This window comes from Eretmochelys imbricata, chromosome 11, assembly GCF_965152235.1.
Source record: "Eretmochelys imbricata isolate rEreImb1 chromosome 11, rEreImb1.hap1, whole genome shotgun sequence".
Taxonomy (NCBI): Eukaryota; Metazoa; Chordata; order Testudines; family Cheloniidae; genus Eretmochelys; species Eretmochelys imbricata.
The window spans coordinates 1,684,618-1,712,376 of record NC_135582.1 but is presented as its reverse complement, the minus strand read 5'-3'; the positions used below and the strand labels follow the sequence as shown (position 1 = coordinate 1,712,376).

General features: G+C 64.8%; 1 protein-coding gene across 1 annotated transcript; it reads right to left on the bottom strand.

Moving 5' to 3' along the window:
* Positions 1-1,777: 1,777 nt before the first annotated feature.
* IHH (Indian hedgehog signaling molecule) lies at positions 1,778-17,201 on the bottom strand. Its single transcript, XM_077830103.1, has 3 exons — positions 16,899-17,201; positions 6,673-6,934; positions 1,778-2,439 (listed from the first exon to the last, which is right to left on the bottom strand). Exons 1-3 carry the CDS (start codon positions 17,199-17,201, stop codon positions 1,778-1,780), a joined length of 1,227 nt encoding a protein of 408 aa, XP_077686229.1.
* Positions 17,202-27,759: the final 10,558 nt, after the last annotated feature.

Here is a 27,759-nt window from a genome sequence, read left to right as displayed (position 1 = left end):
TCTCCTGCGTGGCCCATTCCCACGGACGTGACCCCCAGCTCCCCCCCCCGGATTTTCATGGAGTGTTTCCGAGGGTGTCGTGTGCTGGTGGGGGGTGCTGTGCTCCGCTCCAGAGCTGGCCGCATTTCCCGCTATGTCCTGCGTGGCCAGGGAGGCTCCTGGCCGGGGTCGGGGCAGGGGACGGCGGCTTGAGGGCGTTTGCCCTGGGCTTGGCTCGAAACCACAGAGACGCGTGGAGCACCCGTGAGTCCATCGGTTTATTGGCCTTGTCCCCGACCGGGAAATCGCCCTCCAGTGAAGAGACAAGCGGGTTGCGGCCCGCTCCGGCCAACGGGCGCCAGCCACGCCGGCTTTACAATAATCTTTAAATAATTTCTGCTTTGACCCCCCCACCCCACCCCCGGAGCCTCCGCCACAGGGACACCGGCTCCGTTACAGCGAGCAGAGAAATAAATAACGGGGGGCTGATGCGGCAGGAGGGGGACACGGCCCACGGCCGAGCCACAGACACTGAGCCACTGACTAGAGCTGGGGGGGTCCCTGTGGCTGGTGCTGCCAGCGGGGGGGGAGTTCCCTGTCACGAGGGGAGCAGCCATGACTTACCCTGGGGGGGGAAGTCTGGTAGCCAGTTCAAAGCCCAGGGGGGGCACCTGGTTTTGTGGGCGTGAATGGCACAGATAGGGTGGGGGCAGGGGGAGGTGGGTGATTTCAGAGCCCGCGCCTGCACTGGTGCTATTTTTAGTAATATTTGGGGGGGGGGCTCTCCACCCCATAACCCCCCCCCCACTCCCCACACACACAGGCTCACATCTGGCTAAGAGGCACCTCCCCTGGCTCTGCAGCCCAGCCCGGCCCAGATCTCGCCCTCCACCGGCGCACCGTGCCCAGGAACCCCGTCCCCACCCCCGGGCCCCAAGCCCCCCGGTGCCCTCCCCCGCTCACACTCACCCCAGGGCCCCCCGGCCTGGCTGGGCAGCCTCGTGTCCTCAGAAGCCGCGTGGCTGGCCTGTCCCTGGGGGCACCAGCTCGTTCTCAGCAGCGACTTTGCTGGCGCAGGGGGCTGCCCTGCCGGGAGGGGGTGTCTGCCCAGCCCAGCCCAGCCCTTGGGGCGCAGGCAGCCGGGCGGCCTGGCTGGGCACGGAGCCGCTCTGGCACTCAGATCTCTCCTCTGCCGTGCCCTGCCCCCCACCGGCCCCTGTGCTGGGCACCTCCACACACCCCCCGCCATTGCCCCCAGCATGGGGGGCTCCCGCCTGGCCCCTCCCCCTTCACCACCGTCCCTGGAACTCGCCTCACGCACAAAAATAGCAGCATGTAGATTCATCTGGGGGCACCCCCCCAACAGCCCCCGTCCCGGGGCCCTGGGCTGGTTGGCAGAGCCCAGGCTGGCAGGGAGCCGGGGCAGCCCTGGCGCCAGCAGCAGACGGGGGAGACTGGCGTCCGGGCCCCACAGGTCCAGGCCTCCCGGAGCAGCTGGGGTAGCTGGGGACATGAGACGGGTCCCCCAGCCCCAGGCTGGTGGCTCCGCAGGGGTCTGTCCGTGGTGGTGCCCAGCCTCGCTGGCACACGGGACCCGGGCCCAGGGGAGGACGTGCCCCAGCCTCCCTGCCCACTCTGGCCGGGCCCTGCGCGGGCTCAGCCGGCCCCGCTTCCTAGGGCAGGCGGCATTCAGAGCATGGATGGCTCCTCTTCCCAGGCAGCTGCCCCGGGCGCTGCTCCCAGCAGAGCGGCCCAATGGCCACCCCTCCGCCCGTCCCTCTCCTCTCCCCGGCAGCCCTCAGCTCTCGAACTGGGCCGTCCCCAGCGGGTGGAAGCTCTCCGGGGCCAGCAGCAGCCGGCCCAGGTGGTACAGCAGCCCCGAGTACCAGTGCACGCCCTCCGGCTGCGTCCTGTGCCCGCCCGCCAGGCTATGGTACAGCCGGAGCGGCCAGAACGCCAGCTGCGCCAGCCACTGCTCCTGCACCAGGGCGAAGCAGGAGGCCACCACATCGTCCACCACCAGGGTCCCGTGACGGGTGAGGGGGGCGTAGGCCCCGAAGTCTGTCTGGGTGGAGACATCCACCACCCTGGCCGGCCGCAGGCTCATCCCCACCTCTGCCACCAGCACGTAGTGCCCGGGCCGCACGTGGCTGGCGAAGGCGGCCTGGAAGCGGGCAGCGGGCGCCGTGGAGTTCTCGGCCACGAACAGCAAGTGGGCAGGGGTCAGGGCCAGTCGACGGGGCGGCTCCTGGGTCTCGATCACGTGGAAGGTGGTGGGCGCCGACGCCTCCTTGTCCAGGAAGGCCAGGAAGTCGCTGTAGGTGGCCCGGCCCTGCTCGTCCATAGCCAGCACCCGCTGCCCCGGGCGCAGCGCCCACAGCGGGGTCCTCGCCCCACTCTCCAGCGTCGCCAGGGCCCGGGCAGGGAAGCAGCCACCCGTCTTCGCTGCCGCCGAATGCTCTAGGGGGAACGAGAGAGGACAGGGCGGTTACCCTGCGGATCCCTGACCTGGCGGGCAATGCAGCCACCTCTGGGGTGGGGCGTAGGGTCTGTTTATACAGGGAGACCACCCACCCCAGTGCTGACATGTGGCTGCCTCTGGGGTGGGACCTGCCTCAACCCAACAGCCAGAGCCAGAGTGCAACCCCCCCAATTTACCCCACACTTCCTGTAAGGGCAATATTCTGCACTGCCCCCCACGCGCCCCAGGACCCTTCACCCCCTCCACACCCCAGCTTGAAAACACTCAGTAACCTACCCACTGCCCCCAGCTCACAATCCCATCCTGCCTCCATTTGTATCCCATCCCCCACCCCCACCTGCAGCCGCATCCCCCCCAGCTGGGGGGTTCCAGGCACGCCCCGAGGAGCACTGAGCATGGGGTGGGGGTGGGGCTGTAACCGAGCCCCCAATCTGTAGGGCTCTGTTGCTAGCGGGTGTGTGTGTGTGGGGGGTCAGCAGGTCTCCCACTGGCCCTGTGGGGCCTGTCGCCCATCTGCCCTCACAGCCAGAAACCTGCTCCAGGCCTGGCCAGCCGGCTTGGGGGCCGGAGCCAGACCCGCTGCACTGGGCAGCCGGCTGGGGGTGGGACTGTCTGCAGCTCCTGCCAGCTGGACCCCGGGCAGGCAAGGGGGGTGTTACCGGGCTGGTGCCCCCAATGCCAATCCCCGGGTGAGTTCGCCCCAGCCTGTGCCCACAAGACTGGCTGGCCCACGGGTGCTGGGGGGGGTGGTTAGTCACCAAACCCTGGAGGGGGCAGGGAGCGTGGAGCAGGAGGGTTTGGGGGGTAACATCCCAGAGGGGGCAGGGAAGGGGTTTGGGGGGGAACATCCCCGGGAGCTGGCCTATCTCCAGTGCAGCACCTGCCAAAGTGGGGGGCTGGAGCACTGACAAGCTGGCCACCCCACCCCCCATGCTGAGCTCCAGGGGGCTGGGCGCCCAGGGTGGTGGGCAGGTGGGCACTGGGAGGGGGGTCCAAGGGTTGGGTGCCCAGGGGGGTGAGCACTGGGGGGTCCAAAGGCTGGGTGTACAGGGCTTTCTCTCACCCCTGTTCCCTTCCCACCGCCTGCCCCTCACCTGCTCCCACCCCTCAGCACCCCCCAACCTTCTCTCTTCCCTTTCACCCACACCTCCCCCACTCCTCCTGTCCCCCTGCACAGCCCCTCCCCAGCTCCTCCTGCCCCTCCGCCCCACACAGCCCCACTCAAACTCCCGCCCCCATGTGACACCCTCATCCAGATATGGCCTCCTGCCCCCCACTTCCCTGCCACTTGCAGACCCCCCCCCCGGCTCCCTTCCTGGGCAGGCTCCCCCTGGCACTCCCCCCAGGCCAGCAGAGGGAGAATGGGAGCCATGGGGGGGCCTGGCCCCACTTGCTGGGGCCCCACCCTGGGCTGGAGGCTGATTGAGAAAAGCATCAAACTCCGGAGCAAATCCTTTTATTTCCCACAGTTGCAGATTCAGCCCCCGAAGGTGCCCCTGGGAGCCGCCCCCCAATCCTGCCCAGGCCCCTCAGCACCAGCACCAGCCCCACAGGGGGTTCAGAGCCTGGCCACAGGCAGAGAGTGACGCTGCCTGGCCTGGCTCAGTGCCAATGGGGGGGGGAACCAGTGGGGAGAATTTAAACCAAATAGGGGGAGAAAGCCCCGGCAGGGGGATGGATCCGGCCAGGGACAGTCCCTGGGGCAGAGCCCCGAACCTGGGCACATTAACACTGGCCCAGGCCAAGCTCTGGCACAACCTGCCGGCCCTGATCCTTCCTGATAGAGAGACTCCCCCAGCCCATCGGGATGGGCACAAAAGAGCCAGGCCGGGGGGTGCGGGGGGCCACAGAGGAGCAGGGGTCACTGGGGCAGACATGGAGGGCAGGCATTTGGGGCGGGGCAGAGGGGAGGTGATGGGGGGTGTTCGGGCAGGTGGGGGGGACAGAGCAGGTGGGGGCAGGTGAGGGGACACTCGGGGGGGGGTGTTTGCGGGGGCAAAGGGGAGGTGATGGGGGGTGTTCGGGGCAGGCCGGGGGGAGGAACAGATGTGGTGATGGTGGGGGTGGGCATGATACACAGAAGGGTCCCCGTGGCCATGGTACAAAAATAAAATGGGTTTATTCCCCGGCATGGGGCAGGCCAGCTGCCCCCGACGTGCAGAGCTGAGGATGGGGAGCAGCCCCCCCCGCAGCCCGCGCCCGGTCCCAGCCACGCACCACGTGCTCCCAGTGGCGTGGCAGACACGGGGGGGGGTCCCCAAAGATCGTGGCAGGAGGCCTGGAGCCCAGGGGCGCAGCAGCCGCACACTGGAGCTCCCTAGCCAGGGCCACTCGGTGCCCAGCTGCCAGCTTCCTCCATTGTCCGGGGGCCCTGCCCTGCTCTGTCCTCTCTCCAGCACGGCTCGCTCCTGGTCCCGGTCGCGCCCATCCTGGCCTGGGCCGGGGCAGCCGGTCAGCGCGGGGGCCCAGGCTGTGTCCGAGCAGGCGAGGCTGATGGATCCAGGCCAAGGCATCAGGACGGGCCCCGCGCGGGGGGAGCCGGGGCCTAGCAAACGCTTCCTGCCCAGCGGCCAGAGCCCCGAGGCTGGGCGTGCCCAGGGCGCCTCCCATCACGCTACTGGGCAAAGCACAGCGAGAAGAGGCCACGGTCAACGCCCGCCCGCTCGGCCCGAACCCGCCTCCTCTCGAGGGGCACGTCCTGGGGGTGCTGCGGGACGGGAATTATCCGGGGGTCTCTGCTGGGAGGCATCGGAACTGCGCTCCGTGCACCACAGACCCCTCGCTGCCCGCCGGGCTGCCAGGGCCCGGGGAGCTGGAGCCAGGCCCTGGCCCTGCCGCCCGGGCGGGTCCCGTGGCCAGGCGGCCGCGCCGTGCCCAGGCCCTCAGGGCTCAGGGACAGGCTCCCGGCGAGGATTTGACGGGACAATCGGCTCCTGCCCAGAATTCACCCCGAGTCGTGCCGGAGTGAGGGTCCCCCCAGCCCAGCTCCAGTGGTGGGGAGCCCCAGCAGCCCTCACAGAGCAGGGGCAGGGATCCCGCGAGAGCAGGGCCCCCCAGCAGGGCCTCCCAGTCCTGTGCGCTCCTGTCTGGGTGGGACGGGCGCTCGCACCCCAAGCCAACGGCAACAGACAAAGCAGGTGATGACGCCTCAATCCCAAACACAGCCTGACCCCTCACTCCCGACCCGCAACCCCTGCCAGCCCAGCCCTAGGCTCCCCCCAGCTCTGCCGGTGCCCCTCACTCCCGACCCGCAGCCCCTGCCAGCCCAGCCCTGGGCTCCCCCCAGTCCTGCCGGTGCCCCTCACTCCCGACCCGCAGCCCCCTGCTAGCCCAGCTCTAGGCTCCCCCCAGCTCTGCCGGTGCCCCTCACTCCCGACCCGCAGCCCCTGCCAGCCCAGCCCTAGGCTCCCCCCAGCTCTGCCGGTGCCCCTCACTCCCGACTCGCAGCCCCTGCCAGCCCAGCCCTGGGCTCCCCCCAGTCCTGCCAGTGCCCCTCACTCCCGACCCGCAACCCCTGCCAGCCCAGCCCTAGGCTCCCCCTGAGCAGACATTGCCAAGCTGGGATGTTTCAAGATGCCGTGTCTGAGCTCTACCCCGAGCTGTTCGTTCTCACCCCAGAGCAACCAGCCCCTGCCTCCCATCTCCCCACAGCCATGGAGCCGCTGTCTTCCCAGCACAGGATGGGGAGGGGGAGCAGGGGAGACGGGATGGGGGAGACTCAAAGATGGGGGGGCAGGTGAGGTGCCATGTGGCTCTGATGTTTGGGCAGAGGAAGCGGGGGCAGGGGCGTGAGCAGAGCCTGAGGTGGCATGTGGGGGGGGAGATGGCGCTGGATGGGTTGGGGGTTCAGGAGGGGATGGGATGGTGGCGAGGGGGACTAAGGTGGGGTTGCAGCCTAGGGCGAGGGTACGCTGGGTAGGACAGCATGGTGGGGGAGCGGGTGCGGTGCAAGCAGAGTGATGGAACAGCTGGGGGGAGTTTGGTGGGGGCAGGGTGGGCAGGACAGCTGGGGGTGTGGGGCAGGGCGGGCAGGAGGCTGAGATGGAGTAGGCAAGGGCAAGGTGGGTGGGGGCACTGGAGTGGAGGTGGGCAAGGGAGGGGACCAGGGGCTGCGGGGTAGTGGGGCCAGGCTGGTCCAGCCAAGCAGTTGCCCCCAGCTCCCGGGTCCCATGGCCACACGTGCGAGCAGCGCCCTGCCCCGCCCGCCCCACCTGACTTGACGGAGCAGTGGATGTGGGCCTTGGACTCGTAGTAGACCCAGTCGAAGCCAGCCTCCACGGCCAGGCGCGCCAGCAGCCCGTACTTGTTGCGGTCCCGGTCGGAGGTGGTGATGTCCACGGCTCGGCCCTCGTAGTGCAGCGACTCCTCCGAGTGGTGCCCGTCCTCGTCCCAGCCCTCGGTCACCCGCAGCTTCACCCCCGGCCACTGGTTCATCACCGAGATGGCCAGGGAGTTCAGGCGGTCCTTGCAGCGCTGCGGGCAGGGGGCAGAATTAGTGCAGAGCCGGGAGGGGGCAGCACAGAGTGGGGAGTGGGGCAGCACAAAGCAGGGGCAGGACAAAGCGGGGGGCAGGACAGAGCGGGGGCGGCAAGACAGGGGGAGAGGCAGGACAGACCGGGGGGCAGGACAGAGTGGGGGGGTTAGGGTTTATCAGCCTGTTACCCTGCACCCCCAGGACATTGCTGGGAGCCAAACAGGCTGTACATGGGGCAGCCGGACCCGACCCCTGCTGGGGGGTTCCCCCTCCCTCTGCCCCATACTGAAAAGCCAGCCCTCTGCTGCCCCCTGCTGCGTGTGGGGATCCCCCATGCCCCATACAGAGTGCACCTAGCTACCCCTCCCCCCGCGCCCTGTAAATCCAGCCCCTCCCCGCCCCATCACAGCCCCCGCTCTGCAGCCGGCAGCCTCCCTAGGCGGCCTGGGCCGTTCTCGTCACCCTCCCGAGACCCCTGTGGCGGGGCCATGCCCCCAGGGGGACGGGCAAGCAGTGCCGCACACAGCGACTGGACGCAGGTCTTTCCTGGGGGATCCAGGGAATCAGACCCCGCGAGTGTGTGAATCGTTTACACCCACCCCCAGAATACACGGGACTGTTTCACCGGCCGCCGTGGGCCCCATCCCCCCAGCTTCTTCGGGGCTCCCTGAAGTGCCTCACGTTAATCGAACTCGTCTGGCATAGCCGCACACACCTGTCCCCCTTCCCAGCTCGCTGCTGCCTCGAGCAACCCACCCGTGGCCGCGAGTAGCCTTTGGCCCCGATGCAAACTGACCCTTTCAGCCCCCGCTTTGCTCTCTGGCTCCTGGCCAGATTCAGAGCCATGCCGGTACTTTGCCTCTCCCGCCATGACGCCTTCGCGTCTTTCGTCACCTCCAACCCTGGTGCGACGCCTTCCCCGCCCCTCCCCGGCGCCCCCACCCATGGCCTGGGCCGGTGCCACACGCCGCCCGGAGCTGCTCCCGCGTGCCCATACAGGCCAGGCTCCCTTCAGCAGCCCCACAGCCTCTGGGCACGACCCGCACTGCCCCGGGGTGCCACGTCCACGCCACACCCCTGGCAATCGCTCCCCCGTCCACGGGGGGCGAGGCTGGCAGACCCCTTCCCTGACCGGCAGGGCCAGGGCCGCACGGGGAGCCACGGAGTCGGCAGGAGCTGAGCCCTGCAGTCACTTCCCCCTCACACCCGCCCCGCAGGGGCCCGGGCGCAGTCTGGGCAACCCTCTGCTGGGCCTGGCAGTGAGGGGCCCAGCTGGTGCCCATGGGTTTGGTGAGGTGGGCACTGACTCATGGGGCGCTGGGCTGAGACCCGGCAGACCCTCACCCCGGCCTCCCGGCAGCTGGCAAGGCTGTTGGGTCACTGCTAGCCTGGGGGGTTAGAACCAAGCCCCACAGCCCCCTCCCAGCCCCCAAGGGGGGCGGTTCTCACTCTCACTGCCCCAGTGCTGGGGGAGGGGGAGGCTGGAGACGCTCTCCAGCGGCTCCCTCCGTAGCCAGGGTGGGTGCCCTGCAGAGCCGGGGGAGGGCGCCCCCAGGAGGACAGGGATGGAGCTGCACTGATGGCTAAGGTCTGAGGGAGTCTCCTGGTCAGATCAGAGCCCCCAGCGAAAAACCATCCCAAACATGGGCACCGCAGACCCCAGGGATGGCCCTTCCCCACACTCCGCCCCCAGCCCCAGGACAGCCCCTCCTCCAGCCCCCGACCCCCAGGGAAACGCGGCCCCAGGGCAGCCCCCAACCCAGCCAGGGAGGAACGTGCTCCTGCTGGTTCTACAGCCTGGGGGTGTGACTTTAGTGCCAGCCCATAGCCCCATGTCCGAGCCCTCTGTATCCCCCTCCCCCACTGCCGCCCCTCCCCCAGGCACCCGGAGCCCCTGCTCCCACCAGGAACAGGGATCAGTGCAAGGAAGGGTTTGGAGACAGATGCACCCCCAGAACCCAGGCCGCGAACTGGGAGGGCCGGGCCGGGGTTCAGTCCAACTGGGTGACCTGGGGGGGAGCTTGGTCTGTCATCCCTGAACCGCTAGAGCCAATATCAGCAGCATGAGAAACCCCCAACTTGCCGGACCTGAGGCAACCCCTCACTCCCGACCCACAGCGGCCTGCTATGCCAGCCCTGGACTCCCCCCAGCTCTGCCGGTGCCCCTCACTCCCGACCCGCAGCCCCCTGCTAGCCCAGCCCTGGGCTCCCCCCAGCTCTGCAGGTGCCCCTCACTGCCGACCCGCAGCCCCTGCTAGCCCAGCCCTGGGCTCCCCCCAGCTCTGCAGGTGCCCCTCACTCCCGACCCGCAGCCCCTGCCAGCCCAGCCCTGGGCTCCCCCCAGCTCTGCAGGTGCCCCTCACTCCCGACCCGCAGCCCCTGCTAGCCCAGCCCTGGGCTCCCCCCAGCTCTGCAGGTGCCCCTCACTGCCGACCCGCAGCCCCTGCTAGCCCGGCCCTGGGCTCCTCCCAGCTCTGCCGGTGCCCCTCACTGCCGACCCGCAGCCCCCTGCTAGCCCAGTGCCCCTTACTCCTGACCCGCAGCCCCTGCTAGCCCGGCTCTGGGCTCCCCCCAGCTCTGCCAGTGCCCCTTACTCCCGACCCGCAGCCCCTTCTAGCCCAGCCCTGGGCTCCCCCTCATAGCTCTGCCGGTGCCCCTCACTCCCGACCCACAGCCCCTGCTAGCTCGGCCCTGGGCTGCCCCGCAGGAGGATGGAGGGTGAAGAATAGCCATGTGATGATAATTGTGAGACATTCCAAGGCTGCAGCTGAGGCTTCTACTCTCACCTCAGTTGTGAGCTCAGGAAGCTCCAAACCCAGCTCGGGGTCCCCAGTGGGGAAAGGCTGGACAGGGCATCACCGCCGGGCATTCAGAGCCTGGCACTGAGTTCTCTCCCTGGGGCTCTCCCAGGCCCCCCCTGCCCCTCCCAAACCAGGAGGCCCCACCCTGCAGCTGCTCTGGCCATGACATCTCCCTTGGGCTGGGGAGGGCCCAGGAGAGGCAGAAGGGAGTTTGCTGGAGGGGCTGATGGGGTCAGTGCAGGGATGGGAGGTATGGGCTGGGGGCTCCCCATCCACAGGTCTAGGGTGGGTGACAGGCAAAGTCTGCAATGTGAGGGGGGGCCACAGTGCTGGGGGGCCCTTCCTGATGCAGTGGGGCTGGGGGGGGGGCTGTGATGCAGAGGGAAGGGGTGGGGGAAGGGGGCCTTTGCCCCAGAGAGGTTCCTCTCTGCCTTCCCCCCGCCCCCCTCCCACGTGCTCCCCAACTGCCGGGTGCAGTCTCAGTGTCGGGGCCAGCCAGAGATAAGACAGGGAAGGAATTTAACAAACACAATTCATGGGGGGTGGGTTGTCCCCATGAACCACCTCCCCTTTGCTGCGCAGGGACATGGCACCACGGCATGGGTGCCACCAGCCTGACTGGGAGTGGGGCCACTGCGTCCCCCTCAGCCCCCTGGCCATGCAGCCCAGCCAGCCCCAGAGACACCCCTCCTGGCCGGGCGGGGAGGCTGGCACGGGGCCCGCTCAGCTCTGCAGCCAGGCAGGGACGGGCCCAGTCCCCCGGGCACTGGTTTGACTCCAGCTCACAGCAGCTGGCAGGAGGGGGAGGCTGTTCTGCCTCGAGGGCCCACAGTAGCCCTGATCCCCCCCACCGCCCTAGCTACACCTGACATCCTCCAAGCCAGGGGGTGCACATGCGGTGGCTCCCATAAACCCCAGCATCAGGCAGGGCTGCCCCCCTGGTCCCCGGGCTTCACGCGCCATGACTGCGCTCTCTCCGACCCCGACCCCTTCCCTCAGCAGACAACGGCATCCGGCCAGGACGCCCCTCCCCAGCCTCATCCCATCGCCCCGGTCACGCCCCTCGACCCCCCAGCATGCAGCCCCAAAGCCCCAGCTCAGTCTGCACATGGCCCCCAGCTCAGCTGTTCCTTTCCTCCCTCCCACCCCATCCTTGGAGCAGCTCCTCTGGGATGGACAGACAGAAACACACCCACAGGATAGATGAGAGGAAAAGGGGGGAACAATTGCAGCAGGACGCTGAGCTCAGGGGGTCCCCTAAACATCTGTGCAATGGGAGTGGGTGGGGCCCAGCAAAGCTGGGGTAACTGGAGCCCCATATGGGCCTGCCAAGCCTGCACACACGGCATGTTCACCTCTTCCCGGCGGTGGATCCCCCCAGCAGATTAGAGCCGCCCCTACCATGCCCAGGCCCCCTATGCTTACAGATCCCCTGCAAGCTCCTGGCCTGTTCCCCACCCCTCTCTCAGCCCTTCCTCCCAGTGCACATCTGGCTGTCAGGTTATTTCCCCCTTCTCCTGGCTGCATAGGACCCTCACTCCGAGGAGCCGAGTCACGGGTCAGGACCCCCCGTGCTAGGTGCTGCATGGGTAGAAAGATGCTTGCTGATTGCTGGGTCCCCCATGGGATTCTCAGCTCCTCACAGTTTAGCGTCACCTGAAATCCTCCCCAGCCCCAGGCACACCCCCTGCATTGCACTTCCCCATCCATGGGGCACACTGTCCCAGGCGATGGGGACATGGCTGCACAGGGCAGGCGTCAGGGGAAGGGGGCTCAGACCCCAGCTGCTTTCGCTTCGGCCGCTGGCCAGGGAGCAAACCTGTCCCACCCCAGCCTAGGGCAGCTCCCAGCCACCCAGGCCCTGCTGTGTGGACACACGCCAGGGAGGGGGTGTGCAGGGGGCAGCTGGGAGGGCGAAGGTCCCGGTGGCTGGAGCGAAGTGCTGCTCTGCCATTCCCAGCTGTAGCCAGCAGGTGTCACTGCCGTGCCAGAGAGGCCCCACAGCCGAGTGCCTGGGGACGGGGCAGGGATCGCAGCCAGGCGCTCCCCTTCGGGGCACGGGATGCTCCCCGGCACCGGGCTGCCTCCAGCTCAGAAAGCAGGGCATGGCCAGGGCAGTGCAGCTCAGGTACACCCCATCGTGGGGCGGGGGCAAAGGTGCCCACAGGGTGGGGGAGACAGAAATCCCTCCATGCCCGGATGCCCTGTACCAGTGGGCACGCTGCAGCCTGGCCAGCATCCACACGGCTACATGTAGTCTGGGATCTGCCTTGGCCTGTTGCCAGGTCTTCAGTGAGAGCAGAGCTGGCTGCCCGCCGACCCAGGCCACCGCCATGGCGACAGGTGGCAGCCACCTACTCAGATCACGACGGGGAGAGAGAGGGAGAGATCCCAGAGACTTGCACACAGAGCTGGCCACAGAGACAGGCTCAGGACTGGAGCAGGGCTGCCAGGTGCTTGCATCACTGCCTGGGGTGGTGATGGCTGGGAAGGGCACAGCAAGAACCCACCCTGGGTTCAGTTTGCCCAGTGCCATGAGCAGCCACCCGAGGAAATCACTGGCAGGGGAGTCACAGCGCCCAGTTGGCCTGTGGAACTCTCTGCCACAAGAGGGAGCCGGCGAGGGCAATGTCATGGCTGTGCAGTGCGTGAGTAGCTCTGCACGCTAAGGACACGAGCGACAGGATGGATCCAGTCTCACGCTGCAGGACGTTCTGCCCTCCCATTCTGCACAGCCAGCCAGGAACATTACAGGTGGGGGGGAGGGTAATGCTGCCCCCTGAGCCATCAGCTGTGGAGACAGGCTGCTAGCCTAAGCAGGTGCCCTGGGCCCTCAGAGGGGCTGGTGCCCTCACACAGCAGCTGGTTTCAGGCAGGAGTGGCATCCAACGCCCTGTCTCAGGTATGCAGCCCCTGCGGTTCCAGAGCTCGGAGAGCTGTAGGGGGAGGCCAGAGGGAGAGCACGGCTTGGAGATGCCCGGAGAGACCCCGACCCACGTGGCAGGTAAGCAGGTTCACTCACTATGAAGGACCAGCTCCCCCAGGGCGAGGAGCCAGCACCAGCCCTGTCAGCACTGACCAGACGTCGTGCCCAGCTGCTCAGGGCTCCCAGCTGAGTTCTGTGCCAAGCTTGATGGTCCCAGCAGAGGCCGAGGGCTGAACGGGGCCTTGGAGAGGGAGTGCCCCTCCCCTAGGGTGATCCTGCTCGCAGGGCGTTTGGCACCAGGCTCATATGCTGTGCCCGCCTGGCACCTTCAGCTCCCAGAGGAGTCACTCACAAGCAAGGCCAGGCGGGACCCACTCCCACCGGGAGCCCCAATATGGCAGGGCCAGGCTGAGCCCCCCACACCACACACACATGGAGGGCAGCCAGCAGCCCCACCCTGGATGGGGACCAAGGCCCTGCCGTCCCTGTGTTGTGGGGGGCGGGGAGTCAGTGGCATTTCCTCAGCAGGGCAGCCTGTCCAGGCACTGCCAGCCCCACTATGCAGGGTGGGGGGTGAGGAGCCCGCCGGGAGGGGACAGCACACTGGGTCTGCAGGCCAGTGGGGCTGGGCAATGAGGCTGGCCCAAATGGCACCGTGGGGGGGCACCTGAGAAATTCCTCTGCCCAGCGAGGGTGGTGAGGGGCCGGCTCCGTGGGAGGGGAAAGGTGGGGCCTTCTCTCAGCGCCTGCCAGCAGGCCCAGCGCAGAGCAAACAGACGCAGATTCTTGAGGCAGATGAACCGATAAGGGGAGGCGGGGAGCAGCCCTCCCCGCCCCCCAGCATCTCCCAGCACCACCCAGACGCCCAGACCCTTGGACTTGGGGAAAACAGGTTCTGAGGTGAGTCAACAGCAGTAAAAGCCAGTGAGGCGAGGGGTTGCATGGGAGTGGGTCCCGTCCCCTCCCAGCCATCCTGGCAGCGTGGAGCCTGCACCTCAAGCCGCCTGGGGCCCTAGGGGCATCTCTCCCTTCACCCTCCCCCGCAGGGGGCACTGGGAAGGCTGCTGCCCCAAGGGTGCTGGGAGTCCTGGTGCGATTGGCTGGCAGCCCCCTGCTCCCCCAGCCAGGTGTCCCTACATCTTGGCCACTGGGCTCCCACCAGGGCCAGGCCAGCGGGCATCCAGCCCTCAGGGCAGCAGGGCACTTTCAGATGTAATGTCTGGGCTGTGGGGTACCGAGAGGCTCTGGTCAGAGCCCCATTGGGCTGGCCACTCCACACACACGGCGAGAAGAGTGACACCCTGGGATTACTTGGGACCGGTTCTGCCCTGCGTGGTGCAGCGAGAGACAGGAATAGGGCTCACAGTTGGGACATGGGGCCTGTCCCCTCTAGGGGACGCTGGCTGTGATCAGGCTCCAGAGCAGAAGACTGGCTGGCTCGGGGGAGGGCAGGGGGAAAGGGGTGGAATGGGGCACTGGGTCTTTCCCCTCTAGGGTGCACTGGCTCCGATCTGGCCCCAGGGCAGGGACTGGCTGGCTCAGGGGGACAGGGAATGGGATATGGGGCCTGTCCCCTCTAGGGGGTGCCGGCTTTGATCCAGCAACTGGCATTAGTGACCCATGTGACAGTCATTACTAGCTGTGAAGTGCTTTGGGCTCCCAGCCCACACCCCAGCTGGCACTAACTGCCCCTGGCTGGCAGACTCAGCAGAGGTCCAAGCAGGTCAGGCAGGAGCAGCTTGGAGTGCAGGGGGCTGTCCCGGGCGGGACCTATCCAGGGATCCAGTCCCCAGTGATGTCAGACTGCCCGACACTCACTTCCTGGAGTTCTCCTGTCCTCACACACACCAAGGCCGGAGTCCACCGAACCTCCACTTTCACAGCCTCCTGTGTTCAGCCCAGGGCATGCAAGCCATTCCCCCGCCAGCCAGGAACCCACGGGCCCAGCGCAGCCAGCGCCGGCCTCCAGCCCTGGGACCCAGTCTCTGCTGGGAAATTCACCTGGGCTGTAAATCAGCAGAGAGGGCTGGGACCAAGCTCCTTATCTGCATTCCTGAAAGCCGCAGGCATTCTCCTTGCCCACACCGAAACGCCGCCGGGTAACCTTCGTCCCGGAGCCACCCTCCCCTGTCCCAGGCCGCCTCTGCTGGCTTCCAGGTGGAATTTACGACAGGCCATTGTCCCCTACGTTAGACTGGGCCACGCCCGGCGAGGGTCAGTAACTTCCAAACACTCCGCCCCAGACATCAACCCACCCCCCACCAGCAACCCCCCAGCTCCCAGAGGCAGGGGAAACTGAGGCACGGAGAGGGTGAGGGCTTGGCCAATGCTGCGCAGCGAGCTGCCTGCTCCGAGTGAAAGCTGTGCCTGCTAGGCAGCTCTGCCCAGGGCTCTGGGGACATTCAGCTCCCCAGTGGAGAGAGCGAGGTTCTGCTTTGCCGCCCTGGGCAATGCGGGCCGGTCACGCGGACGGAGCCCTGCAAGCACTGCCCCCACCTCCACCGCCCTCCCGGGTGCTCAGCCCCTGGACAGAGGCCGGGTGGGGGGCGCGGTGCTCGGTGTCATGCCAGCGGCAGTCACACCCGAGCCCTCCCCTCCTCGCCCCATTCTCAGGCCCTGGTCAAAGAGGCCTGCCCCGCCGTGGAGCTGGGCACCCAGGTGTGCCCAGAGCCTTTGTGGGAAGCAGCCAGCGACCAGCTCCTGCTCTGCTCCCCGTGGGCCCAAGTCACTCGTGCCAACAAGGGGCTCCTACTGCCCTGCGGAGCCCACGCAGCCACCTGCTCCACTCAGTCCCCAGCGGGCAGCGCCAGCAGGGACCCGGCTGTGGTCTCAGACCCTAGCCGAGGGGACAGAGGACCCGACCACTGAGCAGCCAAGGGTCAGTCTGTGCTGTGGGTGCTGACAAGGGTGGCCCCAGCCGTCCCCCTTTCCTGGTCCCTCTGCAGCCCGAGAAGGCTCTCTACGCTGCTTTGGCAGCTCTGCCTCCCCAGCCCTGGGGCTCAGGCACCCTCCACTGCCCCCCTCCCCCCACTGCAGCACTGGGTCCAAGACACCCTCCACTGCCCCCCCTCCCACCACTGCAGCACTGGGTCCAAGACACCCTCCACTGCCCCCCTCCCCCCACTGCAGCACTGGGTCCAAGACACCCTCCACTGCCCCCCTCCCCCCCCTGCAGCACTGGGTCCAAGACACCCTCCACTGCCCCCCTCCCCCCCTGCAGCACTGGGTCCAAGACACCCTCCACTGCCCCCCTCCTCCCCCTGCAGCACTGGGTCCAAGACACCCTCCACTGCCCCCCCTCCCCCCACTGCAGCACTGGGTCCAAGACACCCTCCACTGCCCGCCCCACAGCACTGGGTCCCAGGGCTCTGGAGATTTCAGACACTGAACCCTACCCCCAGCCAGTGCCAAGGGATTGCCCAGCTGGGGGCCTCCCGGGGCAGGCAGGGGGATGCTACTGCCCACCCCCTCCCGCTCCCTCCAGCGCTCTGGTCCTCCACAGCATCCGCCCCCGACTCCCTCCAGGGACGGGAACTTCCTAGCGGGCTGGGGCAGCAGCTTGCGCCCGGGAAGCCCCTCGTGACTCCGAGCATCTTGTGGCTGCCGGGGGCCGGCTGTGAACTCGCCACCTCCTGCGCCTCGGACTGGGGCTGACGGGCGCGGGGCCCGCAGCCGGACACCCAGAGCGCACGCTGCCCGGCAGGTGAATGGGAGAGCCGCGCCGCGCGCCCTGATCCCCGCAGCTCCTCTCCGCCTCCAGATCCTGGGGCCCCCTGCAACGCTGCCGCCCCGCGCCGCCGGTCACTGCATGGGGAAGGTCCCCGGGCTCGGGGGAAGGAGGGCAGCGGAGGGCAAACAAACGAAGCCGGGCCTGGGAGAACAGAGGAGACCCCCGCCGCGCATCGGGGATCTGACTGGAGAGGGGCCTTCGGGAGGGCAGGTGCCTGCAGCAGAGGGTCACCGCAGCGGGCAGCTATCCGGGGAGGAAGCATCTGCTCGGGCCATTGGTCTACCCCGCACGGCGGGGCACTTCCAGGCCTCCCTCCCAGCACCTGAGCCGGGGCCCCCGGACAGGATGTGGAATGTCCCCCGGAGCCCGGCATGGCTGAAGCAGGGATCAGGGCAGGAGCCGGGGGGGCGGGGAGGAAGAGAGCAGGGCTCCCCCGGAGAGGAAGGACTGCAGGGCGCAGAGGGTTCAGGAGCCTGGCATGGCCCGGGGAGGGGCTGGGCCCGTACCTGGGTCATGAGGCGGTCGGCTCCCGTGTTCTCTTCGTCCTTGAAGATGATGTCGGGGTTGTAGTTAGGGGTCAGCTCCTTAAAGCGCTCCGAGTTCCGGGCGATCTTGCCCTCGTACCTGCCGCTGGCGCCCAGGGTTTTCTCGGGCACGTTGGGGCTGAACTGCTTGTAAGCCAGCGGGATGAGCTTCCTGGGGGGCCGCCGGCGGCTGCCCACCACCCGGCCCGGCCCGCACCCCCGCACCGCCGGGGCCAGCAGCAGCGCGCATCCGCTCAGGAGCAGCAGGAGCCGGGCCAGCTTCATGGCAGGGAAGTCCGGGGACAGTGGGGACGCTGGGCAGCTCCGCCGGGGAGGGGAGGCGGGCGACAGGGGGGTCCTCAGCCCGGGAGCCCCTCAGGCTCGGCCGGGGTGCTCGCCGTGCCCCAGGGGGGTCTCCATCCAGTGCGTAAAGGTGGCCGTGTGCCGGGCAGGTGCTGCCGTGCGCCCCGCTGCTGCTGCCCGGCGCCTGGGGCTGGCCGCCTGCTCTGAGCTTTCCTGCCCGGCCGCCTCCAATAAATAGCGAAGGGCCGTTTGTTTTGGCAGCGGGGCGGCTGCTGCGGGGCCGGGGCCCGGCTGCCCGGAGTCCCCGCGGTTGGCGCCCTGGTGGTCAGGGCGGCGGTGGCTGCAGGGGCTGGAGCTGGAGCCGGAGCCGCTGCTGTCTCCACTCCCAGGGCACGAGTGAGAGGGGAAATTGAAGAGATCCGGGATCGGGAACCGCCAGGACCGCACCCTGCCCATGTCCCAGCCTCCCAGCTCCCTCCCTCCGCCTCCCCGCGGAACCTGCCATGGGCCGCCGGCAGCCTCCTCCCCCTGCCAAGAGCGCCGCTGGTCGGAGCCCACCCCACCGGCAGGGGAGGGTCCCGCTCCACCTGTCCCTGAGGGCGAGCCCCGGTAGGCAGCTGCCCCCACCCCGCCAACGAGAGCGAGGCCGGAGGGCTCCCTCCACTTCGGGAACCAGCCCTGCTCTGGGGGCCCCGGCTCCCAGGCCACCCGGGCGACTTCGACAGGTGTCAAAAAACACACGTGGAGGGGCCCTGAGCCCGTCATAGCGGGCACCCCCCACCCGGGAGCCCTGCAGCCCAAGCAGGGCCCCCCACTCCTGGGCTCTATTTGCTCGGGGCTGCAGGTGTGCGGGGTTCCTGGAGCAGAGCAGGCGAAGATTCCTGTTCCCCCTGCATCAGGGCTGATACCAGATGCCCCAGCGCGCCCTGGGAGGGGGGATCAAACAGAGCAGGGAGGCAGCTGGTTGAAATTTAACCACAATATTCTCGGTCTCTATTGTTTGGAGGGAGGCCCGATATTTCCACAACAGGATTATGGGATCTGATTAACTCGCTGAGACAACAATGCGGGGCTGGGATGGGCTTCCCCTTCCAGCTGCCAATAGGGGAAAGTAAACACAACACCCTGATTTCACTACCCAGGCCAGGGGCCGGCCAAGCCCCCTCCAGCCCCCTCGGCTCTGCACCAGGGAGGGCGCTGTGCCCCTCTCCCCACAGCCAGCCTCATCTCCCCAGGTGGGCCAACTCCTTTGGGCAGCCTCCGCCCAGTGCCACAGCCCTTCCCGGGGTGCTCTGGCTAGGCCAGGCGAGAGGCAGAAGCCGGGGCGGGTCCCAGAGAGGCAGAGCTCAGGTCAGGCTAGTTCCCAGGAGTGGCCTGCCATGCCGAGATGGGTGCCAGGCTGGCCCGGGGGGCACCATGCTGCAGGGGAGCAAGCAATGGGGTTCATTCTGGGCACCTCAAGCATGCGGGCGCAGCCAGAAGCACCCACTGAGGTGGGATGCCCAGCTTGAGAGCCCTGCGACTGGATTTCCAGAGGTGCTGGCACCGCCGGCTCCCGAGGCTGCTCCATCCCCTGCCCCAGCACCTGTCCCCTCGGGGAAGCAGGACTGGGGCCGCCAGCTGCACACCGAGAATCAACAGCCACTTATTAACCAACACGCCATGGCCTCCGTGAGCCCTGCCAGCCAAGGGGCTAATGCTGCCCTCCCCCTCCAGTGCCACACGGGAAAGTGCCAGGTAAGCAGCCCCCAACTCCCCAGTTAGCCCCCTGCATCTCCCTGGCAGGACCCCTCAGGGATGGGCTCCTGGGGGCTTGGCACAGAGGGGAGGGCTTGGGGCATGCTGCTTGGGAGGCATTTTCCAGGCCATTAAGGGGCAAGGCAGGGGCCTCATCCCACTCCACCTGCCTCTCTGGGGCTTTGCCATCCCATGGCAGGGCTATGTGGGGAGTGCAGGGCTGGGCTGGGGACTGGGCACTCACCAGGAACAGGAGACTGGTCTAGATCGGTCGCTCTGCTGGCCTGGCCTGGCACTCCTAGGGACAGGCCTTTTGCAGCATCCGCCGTGAACTCTCCCCTCTAGCCCAGAGACACCTTCTCCAGCTGGTGGGTAACCCACTCCCAGGACCTGCGTATGAGAAACGCACCCGCCAGCACACGGAGCCACGATGCCCACGTACGCCCCCGACCCCGCTCACGGTGCCTCAACACCCACGTACACCCCCCCAACCCCGCTCACAGTGCCACCATGCCCACGTATGCCCCCAACCCCACTCACGGTGCCACGACGCCCACGTACGCCCCCCACTCCCGCTCACAGTGCCACGTGGCCCACGTACACCCCCAACCCCGCTCACAGTGCCACGAGGCCCACGTACGTCCCCCGACCCCACTCACGGCACCACGACGCCCACGTATGCCCCCCAACCCCGCTCATGGTGCCACCACACCCACGTACACCCCACCAACCCCGCTCACAGTGCCACGAGGCCCACATACGTCCCCCGACCCCACTCACGGCACCACGACGCCCACGTATGCCCCCCAACCCCGCTCATGGTGCCACCACACCCACGTACACCCCACCAACCCCGCTCACAGTGCCACGAGGCCCACGTATGTCCCCCGACCCCACTCACGGCACCACGACGCCCACGTACGTCCCCCGACCCCACTCACGGTGCCACGACACCCACGTACGCCCCCCAGCCCAGCTAATGGCACCACAACCCAGGTATGCCCCACCACCCCCAGGCAGCACAAAGCCCACCAATGCCCCCCTCACAGTGCCATGACACCCACGTACGTCCCCCAACACCCGGCAGCACCACAACACCCACATAAGTCCCTCCCCCACACACTCATGATTCTGTGTCACTTGGTTGCGCAGCTGTTTCCTTCCCACAACTACCACTGGGGTTGCTGCAGAGAAGGGGAGCCCGGGAGGCCTCTGCCGGACCCATGGGCATCCGATGCCACAAAGCAACAGCCTTGAGTCCGGGTGAGTGGTGCCGCTCACCCCCTACCACGGGCTCTCCAAACCGTCTGGATCACTAACACTAACAAGCAACCAGCAAGTGAGTACAGACCCCTGCCTCACTGGGCCCCTCAACCTCCCCACAGCCCATCAGTATCTCCTGAAGCGCCCCACACCATCAGAGCTGTGGGGGAGGGGGCTTGCAGCTAGGTGTGACGAAGCAGGACTGTTCTTAACGTTTCTTCTGAATATTGTGGGGGTCCAAGGGGCCTGGGTTGGGACTGAGACCATGTGGGGGGTCCAAGGGGTCCTGATCTTAGTCAGAGGGTCTGTGCAGTGCCCAGCATAACAGGGCCCTGACCTCGGTCGGGGGCTGGGCCATGCCTGGCATGACAGGGCTCTGATCTCGGTTGGGGACTGGGCAGCGCTTGGCACAATGGGGCCCTGATCTCAGTCAGGGGCTGGGCAGCACCCGGTGCAACGGGTCCCTGATCTTGGTCGGGATCTGGGCAGTTCCTGGCACAATGGGGCCTCCATAACCCCTACTGTTAATATCCATAACAGCAAGGCTGCTCCAGGGCTGGGCAGGGGCAGGTCCAGAGGAACAAACCTCACCTCACAATCACAAATTAAGACAGCAGGAATGCCAGTGGACAGCTCAGAGGGCAGGGAACCCCAGAGCATACGGGACAGGCCCCCACGTGTGTCACCTCCCGCCAGGCCCTCAGCCCCAGCACTAGGGCATCCGGGCCCGGAGCATGCACAAGATAGGGAAAGAGAATTCATCACACTTGTTAATAACCAAGGCCTAATGAAGAGCAGCAGTCCCCCTACCCTTGGAGGAAGTGAGCCCCTGCCCCCTGGGGGCTAGAGGGAATCCCTTGCCCATGGGGCTGGAGACTAGGGGGAATACCCCACCCATGGGGCTGGAGGCTAGGGATACCCCCTCCTGCTCTGGATCCATCCCTGTGCTCTGTGGGAAGGGCAGAAGCATGCAAAGCGCTGCACAAAATGAGCCCACCCCCTCAAAGTGTGGGGGCATAGATGGCACTTTGGGGACAGGCAGACCCTGCTGTCACCCATAGGGCAGGAGGGAGCAAGGTTCTCTGCCGGGGGGCGGGGGATGTCCCCCAAAGAGCCAGGGCTGTTCCCTAACCACTGGTGGGCCAGTGAGGTGGGGGCCAGAACTCCTGGGTCTATTCCCTGCGCTGACTTGCTTGGGCAAGTGCTGCCTCTTTCTGTGCCTCAGTTTCCCCTCTGTACAAGGTGGTGCTGAGCCCAGGGAAGGTGCTTCTTGAGATCATCACATTATTTATAGCATGACCCTCCCCAGTTAGTACTTGGGCACCTGGCACTGGGCAGAGCAGGAAACCCCCCAGGGTTGGACCAGGCCTGCTGGGGGGCTGACAGAGCCGCATGGCCCCAGATCTTGCAGAGCGGGAGCAGGACTAGCCCCTCGGGCACAGAGCAGAGAGGACCCAGCAGCTTGCCAGCTGAGCCAGGGAGGGAGCTGCAGTCTAGGTGGTGCTATTTCCTTAGTTTTGTACCAGGCCAGCTCAGGATTTTCCTCTCCCAGCTCAGCTGGTGTTCCCCCCCCTTTCTAAAAATACTTGAAAGCAACTGAAAGGTCCCTTTAATCGAGGCCACAGAGCCGTTGTTAAGGCCACGGGCCGTGCCCTGCATAACGGCTTCATTAAACCTTGCAGAAACTAATATTTATGGACTCAAATGATGGAGGCTGAGCCTTTAACGTGCACTGGGAGCCTGAACCGAGCCGGGTCCTGGGAGAGCAGGGGGCTGCGGGTCGGGAGTGAGGGGCACTGGCAGAGCTGAGGGGGAAGCTCAAGTCTCTGGTGTGTTTTGGGGGCCTTTCGCTGTTTGAAGCCCACCCCCCAGCACGGGCTGGGCAGTCCAGCGCTGCCAACGCCCCCAAAGGCACAGAGCAAGGTGCCCCTGGCCCGCTGCGATGGCTCTCGTGGCTGCCAGATGGCACAGACCCAACACTGGCCCCTCCTTCAGCCCAGCAATTAATTCTGCCCCCCTGCAGCCCCACCTCTACTCCTGCAGCTGCAGGGGCTCTGCACCCTCCTCCCCCCTCGCCAGGACAAGGGATGGGGGGAAGCAGAACCACACATTGCTCACAGGAGAGGGACGAGGCGCCGCCCTGAGCTGCTCTTTAGAGCCCCCTCCCCTCCCTAAAATTTCCCCTGGCTCCTGGAGAAGGGGTGGGGCAAAGAGCAGCAACTCCAATTGGCTGCCCTTCCCCAGAGGAAGGGGAAGTGGGGAGAGTGGCCAATCAGAGGGGTCTCCCCCCCAGGCAGGGCTGATATCCATGAGATCCCAGCCCTGGCCAAACTCCTGTCTCGCACTGGCTGCCCTGTGAATGCATCCCAGGGAGTGGCCGGTGGTCAGCTCCCCCCCGCCCCCAGGCCTGGATCCACTTCTCACCGTCCCACATGGGAATACGCAGCATGTTCACTGGAAATCCAGGCACCACGTGGCAAGGGCCCAGGGAGACACCCTGCATGGCCCCCACCCAGCTATCCATGGGGTCGCTCTGCTGTGCTCCAGGGAGGCCTGCAGGGCCCCCGGCACTGATTTGCACTGAACATCCCACCCCTGTGGTCACAGGAATACCTTCCAAACAGGAGACAGGCCCAGAGCGACACATGAACTCTCCCTGTCCCCATCCATCAGGTTTACACTGGAGCCTAATGATGACACTTTAAACATCTATTTTTAAGAAAGGTAAAAAAAGCGATCCGGGTAACTACAGGCCTGTTAGTTTGACATCTGTAGTATGCAAGGTCTTGGAAAAAATTTTGAAGGAGAAAGTAGTTAAGGACATTGAGGTCAATGGTAATTGGGACAAAATACAACATGGCTTTCCAAAAGGTAGATCATGTCAAACCAACCTGATCTCCTTCTTTGAGAAGGTAACAGATTTTTTAGACAAAGGGAACGCAGTGGATCTAATTTACCTCGATTTCAGTAAGGCATTTGATACGGTTCCACATGGAGAATTATTAGCTAAATTGTAAAAGATGGGGGTCAATATGAAAACTGAAAGGTGGATAAGGAACTGGTTAAAGGGGAGACTACAGCAGGTTACACTGAAAGGTGAACTGTCAGGTTGGAGGGAGGTTACCAGTGGAGTTCCTCAGGGATCAGTTTTGGGACCAATCTTATTTAATCTTTTTATTACTGACCTTGGCACAAAAAGCGGAAATGTGCTAATAAAGTTTGCAGATGACACAAAGCTGGGAGATACTGCCAATACAGAGAAGGACTGGGATATCATACAGGAAGATCTGGATGACCTTGTAAACTGGAGTATTAGTAATAGGATGAAATTTAATAGTGAAAAGTGCAAGGTCATGTATTTAGGGATTAATAACAAGAATTTTTGTTATAAACTGGGGACACATCACTTGGAAGTAACAGAGGAGGAGAAGGACCTCGGTGTTTTGGTTGATCACAGGATGACTATGAGCCGCCAACGTGATATGGTCGTGAAAAAACCTAATGCGGTCTTGGGATGCATCAGGCGAGGTATTTCCAGTTGAGATAAGGAGGTGTTAGTACCATTACACAAGGCACTGATGAGACCTCACCTGGAATACTGTGTGCAGTTCTGGTCTCCCATGTTTAAGAAGGATGAATTCAAACTGGAACAGGTACAGAGAAGGGCTACTAGGATGATCCAAGGAATGGAAAACCTGTCTTATGAAAGGAGACTCAAGGAGCTTGGCTTGTTTAGCCTACCTAAAAGAAGGATGAGAGGAGATATGATTGCTATCTATAAATATATCACAGGGATAAATACCAGGGAGGGAGAGAAATTATTTAAGCTCAGTACCAATGTGGACACAAGAACAAATGGATATAAACTGGCCATCAGGAAGTTTAGACTTGGAATTAGACGAAGGGTTCTAACCATCAGAGGAGTGAAGTTCTGGAACAGCCTTCCAAGGGGAAGCAGTGGGGGCAAAAGACATATCTAGCTTCAAGACAAAGCTTGATAAGTTTATGCAGGAGATGATATGATGGGATAGCCTAATTCTGGCAATTAATTGATCTTTGACTACTAGTGGTAGATATGCCCAATGGCCTGTGATGGGATGTTCGATGGGGTGGGATCTGAGTTACTACAGAGAATTCTTTCCTGGCTGGTGAGTCTTGCCCACATCAGCGTTTAGCTGATCGCCATATTTGGGGTCGGGAAGGAATTTTCCTCCAGGGCAGATTGGCAGAGGCCCTGCGCCATTTTCACCTTCCTCTGCAGCGTTGGGCACGAGTCACTTGCTGGAGAATTCTCTGCACCTTGAAGTCTTTAAACCACGATTTGAGGACTTCAATAGCTCAGACAGAAGTTAGGGGTTTGTTACAGGAGTGGGTGCGTGAGATTCCATGGGCTGCATTGTGCAGAAGGCCAGACTAGATGATCATGATGGTCCCTTCTGTCCTTAAAGTCTATGAGTCTATGATCAGCAGCATTAATGATTTCATAGCTGACCTTTCCTGCAGAAGCACTAAGCTAAGAAACTGGCTGATCCTGGCTGAATGATGAGAGTTGGGACTGAAGAATTCAACTTCTCCCAGTTTTTAAGTACCCTCTGCCCCAAATTGGGAGGGGAAAGGGCTGTACTCTCCCTCTCTCCACCAGGCCAAAAGCCTCTTCCTCATTCAGGAAAAGCCATCACACAGCAAGTTGGGCACAGAATAGGGATATGGGTGTGCTAGGCTCAGGCTTCTAAAGAGGCCAAAACCACCACCCACCTGCTGCCCCAATCCCACGGCAGCTGAGACAGGCACTTCTGTGACAAGGAAGCAAGAGTTAGAGCTTATGGGAGAGGGGAAGCCCAGGCCTGGGCTAGCAGGGGGCTGCAGGTCAGGATTGAGGGGCGCCAGCAGAGCTGGGGGGAGGAGTCCAGGACTGGGCTAGCAGGGGGCTGCAGGTCGAGAGTGAGGGGCATAGGCAGAGCTGGCGGGTGGGGGGAGCCCAGGGCTGGGCTAGCAGGGGGCTGCAGCTCGGGAGTGAGGGGCACTGGCAGAGCTATAAAGAATCTGGACTCAGGACATCCTATGGTCCCAGCAAGCCCACAGAACACAAGCTTTCCAGAACACAAAGGCAGTGGGTGCTGTACGCTGACCCATAAGTGCTCAGCTTCCTAAGGAACTATGTAGGGAAGGAGGAGCAGCCAGCCACCCGCCCAGCTCCAGGAACTGCACTTTCACGGACCCCTAGAGGGGAACATGACCTCCATCCCCACAGGTAACGAGTGCATCTTTGCTCAGATCTCCCACATCGGCCTAACCACCCTGAAAGCTTCCCATGCCCTGGGGAAGAGAAATAGACCCCCCCTACCCTCACACCTCTAGCTGGCCTAGGCACGGGGTGGGGAGGAGATGACCTGCTGGATAGGCGAGGAGCAGGACAGGCTGCAGCAGCCAGTCTGTGGGGAACGCAGAGCCCCTGGGTCCAACAGGTTCTGGCTGAACAGCTGGGGCCATGATCCTGCTCTCCAGCCCAGCCCCATGGCAAGGAGGGGCAGGATTCCTGGCTTTGGTGCCCTGCTGGGCCTGGGTGCTTGCCCCCCAGGTAGGGAGGGTGTGCAGAGAACCCTGCTGGTTCAGGAGCAGGGGGCTCCTAAGGGAAGGTGCCCCCAGAGGCTCAGTGCCCAGACACTAGGGGTTGGCCCAGGGGAAGGAGAAGGTCTAGCGTGGGGAGGAAAGCATGGGGCAGCGTCCCCTGCCTGCAGATCCAAAGGTGCTGTGCAGCAGCGCCCCCTAATACTGGGGACACAATCTCCTCCATTACTGTCCCGGGGCAGTTATTGGGGAATCACTATCAGCCCAGGACGACTTGGGGGACGCACTCCAGGCTCCTCCTGCCAGCCCTGCCCCCTTGCTGTGTGCCCCCTTTGCCATGCACCCCCCACATACTGTGCAACCCCTCATCACATCTCCCATTCCACCATGCAGCCCCCTGACCCTGCCGTATGCTCCCATGCCCCCTGACCCTAACATGCCCCTGGGGGTGGACTGCTGCTCCAGGGGCCAACTGCTGCTCTGGGGGCCACCTTTCGACTGCAATCAGCATTGGCAGGTCAAGCAGAAGGTGGGTGCTAGTGTGCTGTGGTGGGGGCTGCAGCTGGGGTGGGGGCTGCCCACAGCTTCCCCTTCCCGCCATGCAATCTCCACGCTTGGAGAGGAAATATAAAAGGCAGCTTGCTCCGGGCTCAGCGAAGGGCCATTCATTCCCTTCCACAAACACTAGCGCTCTCCCTCCGCGGGATGTTTTCGTTTCCCCCTCAACAACGATAACGCATGCGAGAAACACTGGCTGCAGCCAGCCCAGCCCAGAGCAGCCCCACCTGGGACTCAGCTCTGCCGCAGAGACCATCCCCCGCCGCCCACCCTCTGGGCCCAGGGGACTGGCAGTGCCCTGCCCAGCTGCCCTGCCAAGAAAGAGGCACTGCTGGCCCCAGCCTGATCTCTATGGGGCATCCCGGGGCCCACAGCATGGCTTGTGGGCATAGGTAAGGGGTTCAGGATCCTAGTGCCAGCCCCGGCCTGTAAAGCCAGGGAATGAGCTGAGGATGGAGAAGGGAGCCAGCGAAACGCTGCCAGACAGAGGAAAGCGATGGGTGGGTGGACGGATAGCCAGCATGGCACTGCTGCAGAGTGGGGGGAGACGGAGCCGGGGGGAGGGACAGGCTGCACACACGAGCTAGTTCTGTAGGCCGCTCTATGCCCGATGGAGGCTCTACGCACCCTGCAGACAGGGCAGCATGGCATGGAGACAAGCCGCCCTCGAGGCCCTGTATGGGCTAAGCAACCTGCCAGACCAAGCAATGGATTAACCCTTCCTTAAACATCAGTTAACCCTTCCGAAGCGGTTTCTAAGCACCCCATCTAGGTTGTGCGCCCATCGGGCAGGGCTGGCTCACCGCTGCTGACTGGGTTGAGGTTTTTATGGGGTTCTGGCCACTCCCAGCAAAGAAGAAATCAAAGACTTCCCTGTCTCAGGATGGGGCTGGTTGGCACCCAGACCCTCTGCCCAGTTCTGCAACCAGCCTGGATGGCACCACTGGGCATGAAGCCCAAGGCCTCTTATCTCAGGGGCTGGCACCCGCCAGCCCCAGCCCAGTTCTTCAGAGAAGAATTGCAACCCCTGGAGCACCTGCCAGGTGCCATCGGCCCCCTGTGGAGATGATGCTGGAGCAGGGCACGCTGGGAGCTGTTGTCCAGTGCCTCCAGCTGGAAGATGAGGGAGGCTGCAACTGGCTTGGTTTCAGGTGTTGCCCTTGGCCTCCCGGTTGGCTGCTAATGTGGCTCCTGGCTGGGCAGAACCATTCTGAACCCTCTGGGAGAACTAGTCGCGGCCAGCTGACACAGGAGGCAAGGGAACCAGCTGCCAAGGAAGAGCCTGCAAAAGTGACAGGCTGGAGAGAAGGGCCAGGGCTTCCGTGTGCCCCCGCTCCTCTGGGGTACCTGGCAAGACCGAATGGGAGAAGCCAGAGCAGGCCCCATCCCCAGCCAGACACAGCATCCTCGGGCA